General features: G+C 40.5%; 7 protein-coding genes across 7 annotated transcripts; 6 read left to right on the top strand and 1 right to left on the bottom strand.

Annotated features, from left to right (window-relative positions):
• Positions 1-442: 442 nt before the first annotated feature.
• On the bottom strand, positions 443-1,925 carry LOC133967365 (gamma-crystallin M2-like). Its single transcript, XM_062402780.1, has 3 exons — positions 1,829-1,925; positions 1,449-1,691; positions 443-959 (listed from the first exon to the last, which is right to left on the bottom strand). Exons 1-3 carry the CDS (start codon positions 1,835-1,837, stop codon positions 684-686), a joined length of 528 nt encoding a protein of 175 aa, XP_062258764.1. The 5' UTR covers positions 1,838-1,925; the 3' UTR covers positions 443-683.
• Positions 1,926-3,580: 1,655 nt separating this feature from the next.
• On the top strand, positions 3,581-4,625 carry LOC133967535 (gamma-crystallin M3-like). The gene is made up of 3 exons (XM_062403041.1): positions 3,581-3,650; positions 3,810-4,049; positions 4,301-4,625. The coding sequence occupies exons 1-3, from the start codon at positions 3,642-3,644 to the stop codon at positions 4,574-4,576; spliced, it is 525 nt and encodes a 174-aa protein (XP_062259025.1). The 5' UTR covers positions 3,581-3,641; the 3' UTR covers positions 4,577-4,625.
• A 1,738-nt stretch (positions 4,626-6,363) lies between these two features.
• LOC133967530 (gamma-crystallin M3-like) lies at positions 6,364-7,207 on the top strand. Its single transcript, XM_062403037.1, has 3 exons — positions 6,364-6,408; positions 6,507-6,755; positions 6,867-7,207. Exons 1-3 carry the CDS (start codon positions 6,400-6,402, stop codon positions 7,146-7,148), a joined length of 540 nt encoding a protein of 179 aa, XP_062259021.1. The 5' UTR covers positions 6,364-6,399; the 3' UTR covers positions 7,149-7,207.
• A 2,035-nt stretch (positions 7,208-9,242) lies between these two features.
• On the top strand, positions 9,243-10,106 carry LOC133967531 (gamma-crystallin M3-like). The gene is made up of 3 exons (XM_062403038.1): positions 9,243-9,320; positions 9,455-9,697; positions 9,774-10,106. The coding sequence occupies exons 1-3, from the start codon at positions 9,306-9,308 to the stop codon at positions 10,050-10,052; spliced, it is 537 nt and encodes a 178-aa protein (XP_062259022.1). The 5' UTR covers positions 9,243-9,305; the 3' UTR covers positions 10,053-10,106.
• A 2,483-nt stretch (positions 10,107-12,589) lies between these two features.
• Positions 12,590-13,453, top strand: LOC133967529 (gamma-crystallin M3-like). The gene is made up of 3 exons (XM_062403036.1): positions 12,590-12,706; positions 12,804-13,046; positions 13,138-13,453. The coding sequence occupies exons 1-3, from the start codon at positions 12,620-12,622 to the stop codon at positions 13,411-13,413; spliced, it is 606 nt and encodes a 201-aa protein (XP_062259020.1). The 5' UTR covers positions 12,590-12,619; the 3' UTR covers positions 13,414-13,453.
• A 2,340-nt stretch (positions 13,454-15,793) lies between these two features.
• LOC133967533 (gamma-crystallin M3-like) lies at positions 15,794-16,635 on the top strand. Its single transcript, XM_062403040.1, has 3 exons — positions 15,794-15,855; positions 15,963-16,205; positions 16,303-16,635. The coding sequence occupies exons 1-3, from the start codon at positions 15,841-15,843 to the stop codon at positions 16,573-16,575; spliced, it is 531 nt and encodes a 176-aa protein (XP_062259024.1). The 5' UTR covers positions 15,794-15,840; the 3' UTR covers positions 16,576-16,635.
• A 2,193-nt stretch (positions 16,636-18,828) lies between these two features.
• Positions 18,829-19,686, top strand: LOC133967349 (gamma-crystallin M3-like). Its single transcript, XM_062402758.1, has 3 exons — positions 18,829-18,908; positions 19,011-19,253; positions 19,342-19,686. The coding sequence occupies exons 1-3, from the start codon at positions 18,876-18,878 to the stop codon at positions 19,618-19,620; spliced, it is 555 nt and encodes a 184-aa protein (XP_062258742.1). The 5' UTR covers positions 18,829-18,875; the 3' UTR covers positions 19,621-19,686.
• The last annotated feature ends 231 nt before the right edge of the window (positions 19,687-19,917 follow it).

The following is a 19,917-nucleotide window of genomic DNA, read 5'->3' as shown; positions in this document are numbered from 1 at the left end:
ATATATAAGATAGGTCATCTTAATTTGTAATAAAGTACATTTTATTTTACTTTATTATATAAAATAGGTAATTCTATTGTATTTTAAAAGCTAAATCCCTAGATAAAATGTTTCTATATAATAAATGTCATTTATATTATTTAAAAGACAAGTCATTTTATAGCATTTCATTTTATAAGATAGGTTTATTTTATATTTACTTTATTCTATAATATTGGTAATTTCACTTTATTATAAAATAAAGGTAATTTTATGTTTTTCCATGTTGCCTTGTAACAAGTGGCCTGGGACAATCAATCTGGCTCATGTACAGGATATTGTCTGTTGATTATTGTCCCATCAAATATAATAATATCAGATTTTGAACGTGTGCAGACGTCTTCGTGGCTCAATGACCAGCCACTGGCCAATAAGTCAGTTTTGATGAATGAGTCGTGAGAAATGAATAATGAGTTATTTATTATCACATGCTGATTGACATCTGTCTTGTTCACTGTGTTCAGCCCCTTCCCAGACGAGGCTGCAGGTGTCAGGTGACTTCATGTAAGAACCACTCCACACCTCCATGAGTTTGAAACACTTTAATTCATGTGAGCACAGGAATGTGGGGAGAAGGACCGAACGTCCGAGTGGAAGAAGCAGGAGGGAGCTTCATGTCCGAGCTCTGCAGGGTCTCTGCTGCTCTAGAACTGTTTGATCATGCGGAACGATCCCACCGCGGGGGAGGCGGCGCCCCAGTCTGCATAGTTGGGGTACTCGCCACGTTCCAGGAAGTACTGGTGCCCGTGGTAGTTGGGCTGCTCGTAGAGGACCCACGCCCCGTCCGTCACCACGCAGGAGTGGAACTCCCGCAGCTTGAAGGCCTCGTAGACGGACGGGCAGTCCGCTACGCACTCCGCCGCCTGACCTCCGAACTCCTGCTTGTCGTAGAATCGGATCTTCCAGGACTTTCCATACACCTTCAAACAGTCACATGGGAGAATGGAAGTTAATGAAATCACGCTTGTGTTAGGTGTCTGAATCATTTGACCTATTTCCAAGTCCTCGTTCACTTGGACCTCATCTACAAATGGGTTTCTTGGCTGTTTTCCTGGTTTCCTCCAATAATTGATGTGCACAGACACGGACAGAAAGCAGCCTGCTGCCAAATCATGAGCCCTTTATCTCTCCTTTTTGTCCGTTGGCCTTTGACTGATTACTGTTTGGCTGGTGCACTCTGTGGTATTTCACTGCAGCTGGTCACTCCCCGACACTAAGTAACCCAGAAATGTTTAAAAAGTAAACTGCATCCTCCGTATCGTGCATCTACCCTCCACGTTATTGTGCTTCACCTTATCTGGACATTTGGTCCCTAGGTCGAGGAATCAAGTGCATCCCAATATTATTAAAAGAACAAGATGCTCAATGCTACACGATGACGTTCAGGAGCTTCCACGAGTCGAGCTTACGTTTTTGATGCAGCGACAGGAGTTGATGCTGTCGTTGAATCCCATCCACTGCTGGTGGTCCTGGTATTCCCCGGGGCTCACCACGTACTGGTAGCCGGTGTAGTTGGGGAGCTCGTACAGGACCCAGCAGCCGCTCTCCACCTTGATGGAGTTGCAGTGGCTGAAGTACGAGCGCAGGTCGGCGCAGTCGGTGCTGCACTCGTACTTCCGTCCTTGGAAGTTCTTATCCTCGAAGAATTCGACCTGCGTGGAAGCAAACACGAGACGCTGAAGTGAATTAATCAGAAACATTGTGATAAATACAATAGCAGCGCAAGGTGCACAAGTTTAGAGGCATTGCAGTTGTTTCCTGAGAGATCCTTTGCTCCTTTGCTTCTTACCTTCCCCATTGTTGCTGGTGTTGCTCGTCTCCCAGCCTGCTGCAGCTGTGTCGTGGTTTATATCGAAAAGCAGAATGTGCAGACGAGGGAAAGCTTTTGTCATCTAAATTAGGCAGATTTGCATATCAGCAAAATGGTTTGGTCAAGTTTGATTTCCCTTTGTCCACTTGCGATGGCCTCGTATCAAAGAAGAGCCAAAAGTGAGACGTAAAACTTCCCAAAGCCAACAGCCTCACGTAATGATTATTGTGTGTTTGTGTGACTTGTTTCCATCAAACTCAACTAATCAAAGAAGGATTGTTTAAGTCTTATTTGGTGTCTAGCTGCAGTAAAATGTGGAAACATCATGATTTTTTATATAAATTATTCACATCTCTGTATTTTTTTCTTGGCACCAGTTCATCATCCATGCATTCTTTAAAAACCACTGTTCACATGGAAAAGGAAGTTCACTTTAATGAAATAGATAAATAACCTTTTCAACTATGAAGATCCTCCATCGTGTGATGTGGCTTTACAGTCATAAATCATAAGATCTAAAAGACAACAACTGGTCCTGTGATGCATTTCTGGCAAGAATAAGATTATCAAGTGAAAAATGTGGACATGAGAAAACATTCTTCACAGCAAGGAAATAGGAATGATATTAAATGGCAGCTTTATTAATCATCTGTATTCTTGTAAAAGACGAGTGAGGACAAATGCAAATGAGCTAAGACGTCCTGTGCTTGAGTGTGTCACGTTATGTTAGAGTCCTGGTAAGTCCTGTAAGATAGTGGTGGTATGTAGTACTCACTGGAGGATTCGTGGGATATATACATGGGGCTTATTGCAAGTACAGTAAGTATTACAGTAAAAATTACACTTATTACAGTACCTGCAGTCAGCCATGTTGGCTATACGACTGCAGCCAGAGAAAAGAATGAATGAATCTACGATGTTCTATACGTTCATCGTTCGGTGCAATTCGGAGGATTTACAACTGATTTTAAAAACGTGAAGGACCAAAGAGGGAATTACAGGTTCAACCCATTTTTATCTTATAATTGTCAGAAAGCTCACACGCGACCACTCGAATCCAGAGACTATGGATTTCACAGAAACTCGCTGGATTAAATGTGACGTCGTCAGCTAAGTGTAAAATAAACCTGGATGAAGTCGTGGCTGAGAAGGAGGAAATGTGTTGATGCTTTTAGTCGCAGCTGTACAAGTACACAACAACATCCAGTTGCAGACGCTTCCCAGGGTTTGATCAGTTTTCTGTCTGAGCGGATAAGCAGGGGGGGGGGGGCTCCCACACAATCAGAAGCATTAAGATTAATTGTAAACACTTCACTCTTCAGGATCATTCTGACAGATACTCGGCCTCTAATCTGGAACGTCTCTGTGAAAGTCATGACTAATTATGCTTTGGTGCATTTCAGAGTTTTGCAAATGAAACAAATTGAACATTTGGACAAACTGCAGCCAAACAGAACTTCATTCACAACATGTTGGGTTTTACTTCAGACCCCCGTGATCTGAGAGAAATCAAACCACAGCTTCCACTCCTCTTCCCCAGTCTGAGAAAAAGCTGCAGCTCAGTATTCCTCTCTCCTCTCCCGCCTTGTGTCTTCCAGCCCCCCCCCCCCCCCCCCCCTTCGTTCTGGATCATGATGGCACAAATGAAATTAACAGCGATCGCAGAGCTGCTTATTCATCAGCTGCCAGATCATTTGAATAACAAAACCCTGTTACAGCGCGTATAAAGTATAAAAGCCGCCTGGCAGCCACAGGTTGTTGGACAGATTCCCACAAACACAGATCATCAACCATGGGCAAGGTATGTAGAGTGTGGAGCAGAAAACCAGCACAGTTAGAAACTAAATGTGAAAAACATCAACGCAGAAACGAATGAGAGGGACACAAAACAGTGTCAGCTTCCAAAAGAGCAGTTCAATTGTAAAATCTTTTTTTTTGTTGTTGTTGTTCTTTCCTACAGATCACCTTCTACGAGGACAAGAACTTCCAGGGTCGCTCCTACGAGTGCATGAGCGACTGCTCGGACATGACCACCTACCTGAGCAAGTGCAGCTCGTGCAGGGTGGAGAGCGGCTGCTTCATGGTCTACGACCGGCCCAACTACATGGGAAACCAGTTCTTCCTGAGGAGGGGGGAGTACTCCGACTACTCGACTTTTGGCATGAGTGACTCTATCCGATCCTGCCGTTTAATTCCTCAGGTATGCAGAGATTTGGGAAGAAGTGATAACGGAGAAACCACTTTAATGTCTAAATAATGTGAAATGTGAATTAAGCTGCTAGTTTGTTTTAAAACGTTGGTTAGAAAGTTAATATCTAATGAGAGAGAAAAGGGAATTTGTAACTGCATCTCTGGTTTTGCCACATTTTGCAATAAAGGAGTTTTTACTGGCAGCAGCTAAATGGTTTGGTGCCACGCTGAGTTGTTCAACCTCTGTGCCTTGCTCAACAGCACCGAGGCTCGTACAGGATGAGGATCTTCGAGAGGGAGAACTTCCAGGGCCAGAGTCACGAGCTGCAGGACGACTGCGACAACATCCAGGACCGCTACCGCATGTCCGACTGCCAGTCCTGCAACGTGCAGGACGGCCACTGGCTGATGTACGAGCAGCCGCGCTACAGAGGCAAGATGATGTACCTGAGGCCCGGGGAGTACCGGAGCATGAGGGACGTGGGGCACAGCGGCATGAGGCTCAGCTCCGTCAGGCGCATCATGGATTCCTGCTGAAGCAGAGAACAAAAAATGTGCTGTTGAATAAAGTGAGAGAGAAATCCAACGCCACCTTGTGACTGTGTCGTCTTTTATCAAACAGGTTAAATCTGCAGAGCTCTGAAGGTCTTTAAAGAAAGTTACTGCATCATATTCACACACTCAGGCAGAATTACAACTTTTATAATCACATGGACTAGATAACATGCAGTAAACTATATAGACTAGTATATACATCGTGATATAGTCCACTGTATACCAACCAAATCCTTCAGTTCACTATATATATCTGCAATGAGCATGCAGTAAATCCAACAGTTCATACACTTAATAATAGGTTTATGTAATATCATATTATTATATTCTCCATTCAAACATCACGCTGGGATCTGTTTGATTTCACACACATCTCATTCAATTTGAATTTGTTTATTTGTCCCTACACGAGAAATTTGAGGTAAATTAGTTTGAATAAAATTAAAGACACATTTTCATATTCACTTACCTATAACTACATGTTGGAAAGAACTCGATTTATAACACTGTCATAAATGATTCAATTCAAATTCAAATTCAAATTTATTTGTACAAACTCATAACGAACATTATCACGAGACACTGAACATAGTTATATGAAATATAAGGATTAAAGTGCTTTCACTTTACACTGCGGAAAAAATGAAAGACCAAGATTCCATCTATTGGTTTTATATGAAGATGAATGTGATGATGACGATGATGAAGATGATGGTGATGAAGATCATGATGAAGATGAGGATGTTCCACTGTGACCCCAGAGACGTTTCGTCAAGTGTGGAAATGTGACATTAAATCATCATGAGATAATCTTGGGGTCAAAGGTCACAAAATAAAACCACATGTGCGATATAGATTTTTCCTAAATGTATAAATGGCTACTTGTGAATCTCCCACAACAATAAAATGATTTAAAATGTATAAACTTAACACACGTCCCTGGTACTACTCATATTCAGAGACAGTAAATAAAGATCTCCAGAAATGAAGCCAAAATATCCCAGCGCCGCCATCTTGTCTAGTGATGTAATACAGATCCAGGGTCTGCACGGTAGCAGCCAGGGGGTGGAGCCATGGTATCAAGGTCCCACCCATACATATGCTTGACCAATTACAACTCAGTCTTAGTTGTCACTCATGTGACATAATCACTCTAGTTTTTCTTTTCTATTCTCTCTACCTCTGATGATCATAATGTTCCAGTATATCTTCTCAGTACATTTTCAGATGTATTTTGTACAGTGTAATATTTTAAGTAACACAAAGTGTTACCCAAGTAACAATATACCCAGGTAAAAATACAAATAAAAGTAATGAAAAAGTTAAGTATTTATTTCCAGAATACAACAGTGAAACAATAAGTTAGACCATTATTGTTATTATGTCATAAGTTAATGGTGTTTTGTTCGTAATATTATAATAAGTAAAGTAATTGTAGGTGTTAATTAAATGAATATAGGAAATAATAAATATCGAATTGAATGTCGCCATGAAGTGATCTGTGAATAGACCAAAGTGTTTTTGTAACTGCAACACAACACAACACAAAACAAAGAGTCCCAGAGCGGCGCACACCTGAACCCCACAGGAGCGCCGCTGCACTTGGCACCGCACCAGATGCCCGCACTCTGGAATAATAACCATTTACAGAGCGATTCAACAAACATCATGGCCGTGCCCGCTGCTCTGCTGAGTAAGACGATCAACACAATGGCTCCACAGGTGGTTTGGCATCATGACGGGTATAAAAGTGAGCGGCAGGTCTGCAGGTGCCAGAGCAATCAGGGGCAGGACCTAGCAGCAACATGGGCAGAGTAAGAGCTGTAATTGAAGATTACAAATCAAATGAAATGACAGATTGTGTGAAATTGAACAAAAGATGAGGGATTTTAAATCAATCTTTTGTTTTCAGATCATCTTCTACGAGGACAGGAACTTCCAGGGTCGCTCCTATGAGACCAGCAGCGACTGTGCCGAGCTGACCTCCTACCTGAGCCGCTGCAACTCCTGCCGGGTGGAGAGCGGCTGCTTCATGGTCTACGAGCGCCCCAACTTCATGGGCCACCAGATGCTGGTGCGGAGGGGCGAGTACCCCGACAACCAGCGCCTGATGGGGATGACCATGAGCGACTGCATCCGGTCCTGCCGCATGATCCCCATGGTACCAAGCTTCCACAGGACTTGTGATTTGAATTTAAAAGAATGAAACTAACAATCTCGTATAAAGAAACAGTATTTTCTATCCTATGGTAATGTTCATGTCTTTCTACAGCACAGAGGTCCCTTCAGGATGAAGATCTACGAGAGGGAGAACTTCGGCGGTCAGATGAACGAGGTGCAGGACGACTGCGACTCCATCCAGGAGCGTTACCGCATGTCCGACTGCCAGTCCGCTCACGTGCAGGACGGCCACTGGCTGATGTACGAGCAGCCGCACTACAGAGGCCGCATGCTGTACCTGAGGCCCGGGGAGTACCGGAGCATGAGGGACATGGGCACGGGTCCCATGGACACGAGGATCGGATCCATCAGACGCATCATGGAGTCCTGTTAGACCGAACTGAACCAGCTTGAAAAATGTGATCAATAAATATTAATAAATGTTTCATATCATACATTTTGTGGGTTTTTCTTTCAAAAAGTTTTGTTATCCTTTCAAATATATACGTCACACAATTCATGTGACATTAAATATGAATTTGAAAGGCGGAGAATTATGAGACTGAGCTTGATTTTCCAGAAGTTTCCTGAAATTTCTGCAGTAAAAGTTGATCAAAACATTAAAATCTGAGTTTCAAAGTGAAAAACACACTAAATAAATAATTACTAGCTTTTCATTGTTTAATCCTAAAGTTTTTGAAGTCCAGTTGCACCTGATATTAATGTTATATACACTAAACATTATCTATTAAGTTTATTTTACTTTAATTAAAGAACAGTTATGGCTGCAGGGCTCTGATGTTGGTCAGCTGAAGAGACTGACACCTCAAATTAACTTTTGATAAACACAGACTGTGGATTTTATTTTCTCACTCACACTGTAACATATATTGTGAAAGGATGATGATGAATGATAATAAAGGACGACCAATGATTATAATGAGCAAGTGAATGTGGTTTATAGACGGATTCATAAAGTAAGATCGAAGGTGGTTGAAATATTTTAATACTGTCATGTATGAGACCAAAAACTTTATTAATCATCAGTCCTTAGAATTAAGGGTTTGAAGGAGGCGTCTCTCCTAAATATCATCATTATTATGTGATCATTTATCTGATGGAGGAACTGTAAGAATGTTAAAAATGTTCATCTGATTTATTCCATATTGTTAGAAATGACTCATTAAGAGCAGCCAGAGCTTTAAACTGTTGTTCGTAGTTTCCAAATAAAGAATGATAAAAAAATTGAAATGATTTTAAAGTAAAAGTTTTTACATGTAAAGAATGCAGAAGGGTCTAAAATGAACTGAGATGTCTCTGCAGGGAAAAATAATAATTAGGCTGTAAATCAAGATGAGGAAGGATAATGTCAATTTGTGCTTATTTTCATGCCCACTGTTCCTTCAAGACACGTTTATTCTAGTTTTTAGATTCACTTGGCAGATTAATAAAGAAACGTCAGGTGATGACAGTGATATCGTCTGAAATACAGGACCGGCTGAACTTTATCCTCAAAACAAGAATAAAAGGAGGAGTGAGTGGAATCAAGTATATCGATCTACAACATCTTTATTATCATTTAATTACTGTTGTTGTCAATACCTTCCTTTGATTTTGAATTCAAATGTAAACTGGTTTGATTGGTTATCCTTCTTGAAGCCAAAGAAACAAATAAACGAGTATATAAACATCTAAGAGGTTATCCTGTCCTTTTTTTCACCGTCTGGATTTTTATATTTAATAGTTTTTTTGGGATGAGTTTCAGTTCATAAATGCTGGGTTAGGGTTAACCATAACCCTCCGTTAACAAAAACCTCTTGTTAAGTAAAATGAATCATTCTTAATATTGGGCTTTGTGAATCACAGAATATTACATGAGAGGAAGTGATGACTTATTAGGTATGCTCTTTTTAAATCACATTTTTTATTTAGTAATCATACGTTAAATATGTAAAAACTGATATATAATTTCTTATGTGACATAAATACATCAATAAATTATTTAATGTCTTACAAATCATATTATATATATCATATCATAGATGTTTTTGACTTATATTGATGCATAAATGAATACATTTAAATATATACTATATAAGTCAAGACGTCTTTTTATAAGAATCCTTTGTTCATTATTTGTTTCTGGTGAATTCTGTAAAGTTTTAACATGTCTACACACAAAAAATTCAATCTGATTTATTTATATGAAAAAATATTTAATCACATTCTAAATGAAATAGTCTCTGTCTCATTCAGTGAGTGGATTGTCCGGCTCACTGTGGGAGACACACGTCACTACGTTTGGAAGCTTCTCTTTATTTTCTTTATGCTGTAAAACAATGCAGCACGTATACAGTACATGCATTTCCACCAGAGTGGCATCGTGCCAGATAACAACCCAGGCCTGAGGGCTTCTGCTGACTCAGGGATTTTTGCATAATAGAAGCCCTCACTACTTTTTTCACATTGAGCAGGTATAAAAGTATCGGGTAGCAGCAACAGGGATTCACAGCAGCTTCTAATCAGTCCTGACAAAACCACCATAAGAACCATGACCATGGGCAAGGTAGGTACTGGGAATGATCCGTGCAAAACCCTTTAATAATGCTAAACATGTATAAAGCTTTCAGAGAATCCACATAGTGGACAGTCGCTTTTAAGGAGAATGTTACTGTTGCTGATGAGGCCTTTGTTTTTCAGATCATCTTCTACGAGGACAGGAACTTCCAGGGTCGTCACTATGAGACCAGCAGCGACTGCCCTGAGCTCACCTCCTACCTGAGCAGGTGTCACTCCTGCAGGGTGGAGAGCGGCTGCTTCATGGTCTACGACCGCCCCAACTTCATGGGAAACCAGTACCTGATGAGGAAGGGCGAGTACTCCGACTACATGAGCATGATGGGGATGTCCGACTGCATCAGGTCCTGCCGTACGATCCCTGCGGTAAGGTTGACTTCTCTGGACGTCGTTTGATTTGTCTTTGAACGGTTGTCTGATCCTCTGGTTCTCTGGTTTCCAGCACCGTGGATCCTACAGGATGAAGATCTTCGAGAGGGAGAACTTCAGTGGTCAGAGCAACGAGCTGATGGACGACTGTGAGAACATCCAGGACCGCTACCGCATGTCCGACTGCATGTCCTGCCAGGTGATGGACGGCCACTGGCTGATGTACGAGCAGCCCCACTACAGAGGCAAGATGATGTACCTGAGGCCCGGAGAGTACAGGAGCTTCAGGGACATGGGCATGAGCAGCAGCAAGTTCATGAGCATGAAGCGCATCACGGATTCCTGCCACTAAATGTTTTCCTTAATTCCACTAAATAAAGTAAAACGCTCTTTTTTTCTAAATCTATTCGCACTCTTTGTTTCACTGGTTATTTCCTTTAACACCTCGGGAGAACTTGTGAGTGATGCATATAAGAAGGTCATGATAAAACCAAATAAAGATTTTAATTTGTAAAAAATTGTTTCATGAGTCTTGATGTTTCTTTGCAATTTAATTCACTTCTGATGTATTTAGTCCTGTTTTGTTTGGAGAATTGATAACAGATGGTTAACAGATATTTTTGTCCTGGTGCAGAGTTTCTCATTAATAAAGTAGCCAATACATTATCGTTAGTTTTGGTTTCACATTGTAATTTAGGAACTAAAGAACTTTGTTTGACATACATACGTCCTTTGGGTGGAGTCTTCGTCAGCGGAGTCTACCTATACTTGACTCTGATTGGTTTGTAGACATCGGTGTGGGGTCAGTTGGAGTGTGGGGGGGGGGTGTTAGCAGTCTTTCTGTTTGAATGGTTGCTTCGGTAAATAATGATGGTATTACTCCTATCAGCCCCTTCAGGCGCTGTACTTCAAAGTAACATAGTACCACAGTACTGCAGTATTGCAGTACTCCACAGTACTAAACACAATTGCAGTACTACAGTACCACAGTACTACAGTACTCAACAGTGATACAGTACAGTACTCAACAGTACAACAGTAATACAGTACTACAGTACTCCACACTAGTTCAAACGCACCAAATGATCTCGTCGTTCAAACATTAGATTGTGGGAGGTGAAGACTGCAGCTGCTTCCTCTTCTTTTTCTTCTTCTTCTTCTTCTTCTTCTTCCTCTTCTTCTTCTACTGTTTAATTCTGTCTCTACTTCCTGTGATTGGTCCAAAATTCAAAACTATCCAACAAAGTGTTTTCACTGCAAACCAGCAGATCCAGGTTCAGTTTGATCCAGACCCGGAAAACCTCTCCAGGTCGGAGGAGCCTTTGGTCTGTTGGTCTTGAACAACTGTTCAGAAACTAGATTGGTCCAGTCCAAACAATGCAGCAAACTTCCAGCAATACAAATAGAGGAAGTTTAACAGTTAACTGGTTAGGAGTGTTGACACTGGCACTGGTTGAACTCGCTGTCGCTGAGCTAAGGTCTGGGCAGCTGCATATCCCATAATACACCCATTTAAATCTTAAACTACAACTAAGGTGGTATGAGGCATCATGCCAAGCACTTGGTCTTAAAAATCAAACACTTGTCAACAAAGAAACAGCCGTGATAAACAACCCTTGTTAGTGTTTGCAGCTCGGAGGCAAACACACGATACTGAGGGGTTATTACACAAATGCAGATATAAAGATTATACATAACAGCAGATACTAAGTGACCTAATTCACTTGCATACTTGTCTTGTCTCTTGTCTCTACTCTTTTCATCCAATCACAACCTGACGCACTCGCCTTGAACCAATCACCTGTGAGCAGACAAAGTTTAAATTGCTCTCTCTGTCCTGTCATTTAGCTCCGCCCATGTACCCCCTCAACTCTCCAAACCGTCCAATCAGAAGCCCTCATGTGAGGTCCCACCTTCATGCTCCCCTCTCCTCATTACCTCCTCCTGTGTGGAGCCTCTGAGGAGAAGTTTCTTGTTCATACAAACTGTTTCTTTGTTTCCCCTCGAAGCATCAAAGTCTTCTTAATAATAAATTCACTTCATCCTAAGTCACTGGCTCCCATGTGTTTCTCTATAAGTCTCCTCTGATTGGATTAGAATGTGAAAGGAGTCGTAGCTTTTCCATCAGAAACGTTGATGTGTCAAAAAACGATTCAATTTCAAACAGTCAATTTTTTTTAATTTAGAATTCTATAAAATTATCTCATCTCATTTTTGAGATGAGATAATTTGCAAACTAATTCTCTGAATGCAATGATGGGAAGATGCTCCATGCAACAGATTGTTTTATACAGCCACACTTGAACTGTTGACACAACAAGTGGCATTAACACACACACACACAACATGGTATGGATTGAACTGTGGGTAAAGGCTGAACAGTGCATTTGTAACATAAATGTATTTAATGTCTGAATCCACAACTAAACTACCACCAACCAAAGTGGAAGAATATCACATATATCAGTATTAATCAAATTTTGTGAATTCTCAAACATAAAACTGAGAAAAATAAAATAATCTACACGAATAAATCTCAACAAATATTGAGAATATTTCACGTTAATTTCCTGTTCAAGGCCTAAAAACTGTCATTGTGATAATCATCTGTTATTTATCGACTGAGTCTTTCATCTGTGGAAAAATGTTAGTTTGTAAAATTGGGAAATTTGACTTGACGTCTGCTTCAGTCACTATTTGTATCATGCGGCTTCCTGTAAAAATGTCTTTGCTCTAAATAAAATATGCATTCAACAGCAAAAACGTGCTGCATCTCTATTTTGAAAGAAAGTTCTGTTTAGGGGTTATGCCCCTGTTGGTATATGGGTAAACAACTGTATAGGCTTCTATAGTAGGTTGCTGGGTCAGGACTTTGAACAATAGAGGGGGCACAGGGTCTTTGTCTGTGTCCAGGTATAAATGAGACATGTTCATACCAGCAGGACATCAGTTCACCAACAGTTCTCTGAGAGGTCTGAGCAAACCACCGCAGTCAACATGGGCAAGGTAGGAAACTAGAAGAGAATTATAAAATCAAATAGAAGGAATATTTCAATGTGTTAGTGTCATTGAGTCCCTTTAATTTGTTTTTTCTTTTCTACAGATCATTTTCTACGAGGAGAGAAACTTCCAGGGTCGCACCTATGAGTGCATGAGCGACTGCTCCGACATGTCCACCTACCTGAACAGGTGCCAGTCCTGCAGGGTGGAGAGCGGCTGCTTCATGGTCTATGACCGCACCAACTTCATGGGAAACCAGTACTACATGAGGAGGGGCGAGTACGCCGACTACATGAGCATGATGGGAATGAGCGGTGGCATCAAGTCTTGCCGTATGATTCCCATGGTAGGTTTCACACACAGCAACAAAACTTCTGATATCCACAGAATGATAATGTGTTTTATCTAAATGAATGATTTCGTTGTTACTTCACCAGCACCGTGGCCAGTTCAGGATGAAGATCTACGAGAGGGAGAACTTCGGTGGTCAGAGCAACGAGCTGATGGACGACTGTGAGAACATCATGGAGCGTTACCGCATGTCCGACTGCATGTCCTCCAACGTGCAGGACGGCCACTGGCTGATGTACGAGCAGCCCCACTACAGAGGCAAGATGATGTACCTGAGGCCCGGAGAGTACAGGAGCTTCAGGGACATGGGCATGAGCGGCACCAGGTTCATGAGCATGAGGCGTATCACCGACATGTGCTAGTTGTAAATTATAACTTCAATAAATGATATACCTTTCTAAACTCTGGCTTTGTGGTATTTATTATAACTATAATCTTCCAAAAATAGATTTTTGTTCTTTCTAATTACACATGATTGCAGTGAGAATTCTACTAAATCACTTGGTTCAGTTTTGTTTCTACATTGTCTCTTCTGGAAAACTACAAGAAAATAGAAACTTCAATAATACGACACAATATCTCCTGATAACACAAAACTATGAACTGTATATTGAGCAACATGTTGGCTTAAATATAACAATTTAAATACATGGTACATCAGGAAGGATAAAGACGTCACTTATAGACGTGGTGAAGTTAGTTGGCCCACGACTTTGGGCCAGACTGAGAATCTCACCACCTTCTCATTGCTCTGGTGATTCCTTGACTTCTCGTGACCTCATAAGACCTAATAAACCTACGAGGGCATAAAAACCTTGTAGTCGTATGAATCCACTATCCAGTCAAGTTCCAGGAAATATTGTCACAATCTCACTTTGATCCGACCTTTACCTTTGACCGCAGCATTACAATCCATTTGGAGAAATGTCCCATGGTCACCTGGTAGTGTAGGTGCCACACGGGGGGTTGAGTCCCCCTCCAGTAGCTGCTGGTTCATTTCTGACTTGCCACTTTCTGAACTGTTCTGTCATCAAATGATGAGTCCAGTCTGAGGATCAGTGTTGTGTCTTCACATTGAATTATGAGTCAAACCCTGGGAATCTTAATTTACTCCTGATATTACTTATTGGCTTGTGATATTAATACATGTATCCGTCAAAATTAGAGGAAACAAATGAAATTGTCCTCACGAAATCCAGTTTAACCCTCATAATGGATTTATCAAAATGTTTGAAGCATAATAATACATTCAAGAAAAATAAATAAACACAATACAAACAGGGAAATACAGAACATTTATATATTTGTGTAAATTGTCCCATGAATGCAGATTAAATTCTTCCATGAATTAAAGGTTGTTCATATGAATCGGAATTATATCAAATAAACGTTTGCTCCTTTATGACTGTGTCTGTTATTTGCGGTTTTCTAATAATAGTACATCTCTGGAGCTCTGAGGTACGGGAGCACTGACGTTCAAATCACAAATCATTATCACAGTGGGTATCGACTTCTAAAGTTTGAAGTTAATGTTGTGCTTTGTAATTTCATGTTGTGTTTGTGTTTGAAGAAACTGGAAATCTTCAAGACCTTTATGATCCAGTGAAACCATAATTGATTGGTTAATTCAGGTCATGTGGACACTGACTCTGTGTTTATATTGCTTGAGGGATTTAAATAAAAATACCAATCATTGTATACATTATACATTTTGTGTTTGTTTTATATCTCTACTCTTTCAGTGATGTCTTTTGTTGTTGAACCTTTTATTAAGAAACTGAATATGAAGAACATGTTTAATTTATGCACCTTCACACCGATATTGAGCCACTGACACAATATTAAATGTAAATAACTTATAGAATAGAAGATATTCAGACAAAGTGTATGAGATAGAGCAAATTCATAACAACACAAGATAAAAAATATTGTATTGACATTTTATAAGTAGTTTACTGCACATTACAATATGGTTATAAGCAGATATTAGTATTAAAGCATTTAAAAATGAAATCAAAACATAACTTCTCCTGTGGAGGTAATTCAACTAAAATTGATTTATTAATTATGGAGAACATTTTAAAAGGGCCTACACGACTATTACTCTAGCTCCTTTTATAAATGTTTGCCATCATCACTTATTTTCAATAAACAATACATTTTATTTACTTTCTACTTATTTAATGAATTATCAACTATATCCTCTATTTGTATTTATTGATTATATCTGCCTTTCTGGTTTTATTTCTTCCTCGTCAATCACTTGATAATCTTAAGAAGAAAAGTGCTGATTGAATAAAGATGATTATCACTATAAGTGTATTTATGGACCAGAAAATCCTGTCACTTTTCTAATAAAATCATTGGCTGTAAATACACTTTACACAATACATTTTTTATGTGCATTTTATACCTTACTGACATGTCAGGCACTTGGACGCTCATGCCTCTAAATTGTTCACCTATGAATGAGTGAGCCACACAGCCTGTTGTTGTGAATTGTGTAAAAAAGGCGATTGTTTGTTTGTCTGTATTGTAAAAACGGTCATTGTGTTTACTTCACTGTGGAAAAATCCGTTCTAAAGTCTTCCCGGGGTTCGAGTCACATGGAAACGTGACACACGCCCCTCAGCCCTCCATAGGCCTCTATACCATGTTGCTGAGTCAGGGCTTCACACAATGGGAGCCCCAGATTCTTTGGGTTTGGTCAGGTATAAAAGTAACGGTTAAAACAGGACAGACATCAGTTCAGCAGCTTCTCTATTCTCTGACTAACTCCCACTGCTACCATGACCATGGGCAAGGTAAGCAGACACACACCTCACACACTTTCTCATTGGATCTTCATCAAACTGACATTATTTATTAAGCTTTAAATTCCTTCTCTTTGCATCCTGTCCTTTTTCTCCAGATCATCTTCTACGAGGAGAAGAACTTCCAGGGTCGCTCCTATGAGTGCATGAGCGACTGCTCCGACATGACCTCCTACCTGAACAGGTGCCACTCCTGCAGGGTGGAGAGCGGCTGCTTCATGGTCTACGACCGCCCCAACTACATGGGAAACCAGTACTTCATGAGGAGGGGCGAGTACGCCGACTCCATGAGCATGATGGGAATGAGGGACTGCATAAAGTCTTGCCGCATGATCCCCATGGTGAGCATGAAGTTGTGCACAGGCGGCAGTGACTGCTAATATCAAATCATTCTGACCTTTCTCTGACGCAAAGTAAACTCGTGATTTTGCCTTCCAGCACAGAGGATCCTACAGGATGAAGATCTACGAGAGGGAGAACTTTGGTGGTCAGAGCCAGGAGCTGATGGACGACTGCGACTCCATCATGGAGCGTTACCGCATGTCCGACTGCATGTCCTGCCACGTGATGGACGGCCACTGGCTGATGTACGAGCAGCCCCACTACAGAGGCAAGATGATGTACATGAGGCCCGGAGAGTACAGGAGCTTCAGGGACATGGGCATGAGCGGCACCAGGTTCATGAGCATGAAGCGTATCACCGACATGTGAAACTGTTGTTTACAATGTGTCTCAATAAACTGAAAGAATAAAGACTTTTTGGACTAAATATTTCTATCTGTTTCATAAGTTCATGTTGATTTGTTGAGCAGCCGTTTTAATGTGAGGAGACGACTCCAGTGGTATTATCAAATCCCTTCAATAGTTAAAACATCTTTTTACGTCACAAAACTCAACAGATTATGACAAAGAACCAGTTCATTCCCAAATTATTGGGGATGTGTTGGATTTGAAAGTCCCATCACAAATATCAACTGATTTACAGATTAATAATCACGTTTACATCATCTAAACAGATAAGAAAGCAAACACTGGTTTTAACAAAGTATCTGATTGGCTTAAAGCTTCGCTTGTTTCCCCAAAAAATTAGTTAAGAGTAAAGATTTGATGATAATAATGAGAAATGACTGTTTATCTTTTCTGTTTATATGACAGTGTTACATGTACAAAATGAATCAGTTTATATTGACAATAAAACAATGTTGAACAAAACCCAGGAAACGTTGTAAACATCTCAACAGATTTTATCCTAAAATTAGCAAAAACATTTTGTCTAGTGGTCATATACATGTGCATTGTTCAATATCATTATAAAATACACATTATTATGGTTTTAAAGATCAAATTGGTTTGGGTTTGAATCCACTATCTCAGGCACTAGCTGCCATATCTATAAAAACCAGTGACCATATTTTCAGGAGCAGGAATATTCCTGATCTTCGTGAGTCAGATGGTTTTCATGACCTCTAGACCTTCACTCCACTGGCATGGTCAGTTCAAAGTTGCACCTCATTGACATTTCATCTGCATTGTATGAACCCAAAGGCTTTTGTTGTTGCCCATGACCTCCACTTTCCTTTTCTCTGGAACCACCATTAGTCTGCACAAAATATTAAAATCTATTTGTCTGAGAGGATGAGCCCAGATGTTGAACCTCTGCAGTGGAAGAGGTTCAACATAAACCAGGGGCCATGAAGGGGCCACAGTTTACACAAGGGGGAAACCTACAGCTTTCAGCGAAGTCACAAATCATTGAACATATTATTCAAATATTTCCTTTTCACAAACAGTCATATTTATTGTTAGTAAGTGACCACTTAAAGGTTCTGTGGGTAGAATTCAGTGACCTCTAGTGGTGAAGTTGCATAATGCAGCTGAAGATCCCTCACCTCACCCTCCCCTTTTACAAACATGAAAGAACCTGTGGTCAATTCAGTTCTCATAAAAACTCAAAAGTTTTTAGTTTGTCCAGTCTGGGCTACTGTAAAAAACATGTCTGCCTCCGTAGAGAGGATCCACACTGATGTAAATATAAAGTATGTAAATATGAGGTATTTAAATTTAAAGGTCTCATTCTAAGGTGAAGAAAACAACAATTTGTACAATTTAGATGAAACACATATGTGAAAACATCACTAGAATTATCTACATTCTGCCAAAAGATCCTTTCAACTGAATCTTACACACCGGACGTTTAATTAAAAAAATAATAAAAGACTACTGACTGAAAGGGGCCGTTCCGGGGCAATCAGCTCCCAAAAGTGAAACCAAAATATCTTATCTGCCCCCTGGTGACAGGCTGCGGCATGTGGGACATGACTAAAAAGTCAAAGTACAAGTAAATAAAATGTTTCCAAAGTAGGTTTCTTTCATTTTAGGAGATTTTTAATCACACTGTTTGTTCACGTTTCACTTAATTGATAAAAACGTGGTGAAGTGTCATGATTCACAGCTGAGACTGCGTCACGATTGGTCGAGCATGTGTATTGCATAAGAGGAGGAAGTGGACATACTTCTTTCATCTTTATTTACAGTCTATAATTTGTGTTTCTGTTAAGTCACTTTGTGCAAGCTCTATTTGGGCAAATCAAATATACACAATTCATGAAACAAAATCAATTGAAAACGACAAAACATCTGACAATAACATACAAAGTGTATAACTCACTTGCTCTAAATCATGTATGTTTATAACATAATAAAAACACTAAATTGTAATTCAAATAACCCAAAACAAAGAAATGAAGGCCCACACAGGTCATTCTCTATATTGTTTCAGTCACCTGGCTCAGCCCATTCACATATTAACAACACATTTGTAAATTGCTTTCTGTTATGGGTGAAAGGGCTTTTTACTGAAACCTGTGTTCTATAGGCTTCAATAATGAGTTGATGAGTAAGGGGTTCTCTGAGGGGGGCCACTAGTTCTGTCCATCCAGTCAAGTATAAAAGAAAAGGGTTAAACCATGGTAGTCAGTCAGTAGCGTCGTGTGAACACATCCACAGCCAACATGAGCAACACCGGCATGAACATGAGGGGAAAGGTGCTTCTGATCAGCTTTTTTAATAAGCTGAAAATTACTTATTTTAATTTCACCTATCTCCTGTTTTTTACCATCTAACTTTTATGACTCATTTTTTTCCAGATCATCTTCTACGAGGAGAAGAACTTCCAGGGTCGCACCTATGAGTGCATGAGCGACTGCTCCGACATGACCTCCTACCTGAACAGGTGCCACTCCTGCAGGGTGGAGAGCGGCTGCTTCATGGTCTACGACCGCCCCAACTACATGGGAAACCAGTTCTTCATGAGGAGGGGCGAGTACTCCGACTACATGAGCATGATGGGAATGAGGGAGTGCATCAGGTCTTGTCGCATGATCCCCATGGTAATTACTCCGTCTACTGAATATTACTAAGTAGTACTTCTACAGTTCTGATATTATTCTAACGCGTAACTTTCTTTCGGCTCTCCAGCACCGTGGCCAGTACAGGATGAAGATCTACGAGAGGGAGAACTTCGGTGGTCAGAGCAACGAGCTGATGGACGACTGTGACAACATCCAGGACCGCTACCGCATGTCCGACTGCATGTCCTCCCAGGTGATGGACGGCAACTGGCTGATGTACGAGCAGCCCCACTACAGAGGCAAGATGATGTACCTGAGGCCCGGAGAGTACAGGAGCTTCAGGGACATGGGCATGAGCGGCACCAGGTTCATGAGCATGAGGCGCATCACGGATTCCTGCAACTAAAAGTTCACTCAATGTTCAATGTCTGTAGCAAATGCCACTAAATAAAGAAATTGCTGCACTAAATGATTTCTTATGGAGCTTACTGCATTGTCACAAGAATGTTCACCACACAGTAATAAATGATGGGTCATTGAACTCAACATATTCAATGTGCTGTGTTTTTAATTCCATGACACATTTGTCTTTACAATTAAAAGATCAACTCAACACACATAGGAAACCATAAACCTTCAGAGATGAAAATTTAATGAGATGTAGGCTTTTAATTTGTCAAAGTACAAAAAACATTAAGTGGGT

The sequence above is a fragment of the Platichthys flesus genome, chromosome 13 (genome assembly GCF_949316205.1).
Source record: "Platichthys flesus chromosome 13, fPlaFle2.1, whole genome shotgun sequence".
Classification (NCBI taxonomy): Eukaryota; Metazoa; Chordata; class Actinopteri; order Pleuronectiformes; family Pleuronectidae; genus Platichthys; species Platichthys flesus.
Note: the sequence above shows the minus strand (reverse complement) of the source record. Positions and strands in the feature narration are given on the sequence as shown.

Bases quoted from the DNA above. Each gene is read 5' to 3' on its own strand.
- LOC133967349 (XM_062402758.1), top strand. From the start codon at position 18,876: ATGAGCAACACCGGCATGAACATGAGGGGAAAG. The intron at 18,909-19,010 runs GTGCTTCTGATC...ATTTTTTTCCAG, and splicing joins GCATGAACATGAGGGGAAAG to ATCATCTTCTACGAGGAGAA. The intron at 19,254-19,341 runs GTAATTACTCCG...TCGGCTCTCCAG, and splicing joins CTTGTCGCATGATCCCCATG to CACCGTGGCCAGTACAGGAT.
- LOC133967365 (XM_062402780.1), bottom strand. The intron at 960-1,448 runs GTAAGCTCGACT...GACTGTTTGAAG, and splicing joins CCTGTCGCTGCATCAAAAAC to GTGTATGGAAAGTCCTGGAA.
- LOC133967531 (XM_062403038.1), top strand. The intron at 9,698-9,773 runs GTAAGGTTGACT...TCTGGTTTCCAG, and splicing joins CCTGCCGTACGATCCCTGCG to CACCGTGGATCCTACAGGAT.
- LOC133967530 (XM_062403037.1), top strand. The intron at 6,756-6,866 runs GTACCAAGCTTC...GTCTTTCTACAG, and splicing joins CCTGCCGCATGATCCCCATG to CACAGAGGTCCCTTCAGGAT.
- LOC133967533 (XM_062403040.1), top strand. The intron at 16,206-16,302 runs GTGAGCATGAAG...TTTGCCTTCCAG, and splicing joins CTTGCCGCATGATCCCCATG to CACAGAGGATCCTACAGGAT.
- LOC133967529 (XM_062403036.1), top strand. From the start codon at position 12,620: ATGAGACATGTTCATACCAGCAGGACATCAGTTCACCAACAGTTCTCT. The intron at 12,707-12,803 runs GTAGGAAACTAG...TCTTTTCTACAG, and splicing joins CCGCAGTCAACATGGGCAAG to ATCATTTTCTACGAGGAGAG. The intron at 13,047-13,137 runs GTAGGTTTCACA...TTACTTCACCAG, and splicing joins CTTGCCGTATGATTCCCATG to CACCGTGGCCAGTTCAGGAT.
- LOC133967535 (XM_062403041.1), top strand. The intron at 4,050-4,300 runs GTATGCAGAGAT...CTTGCTCAACAG, and splicing joins CCTGCCGTTTAATTCCTCAG to CACCGAGGCTCGTACAGGAT.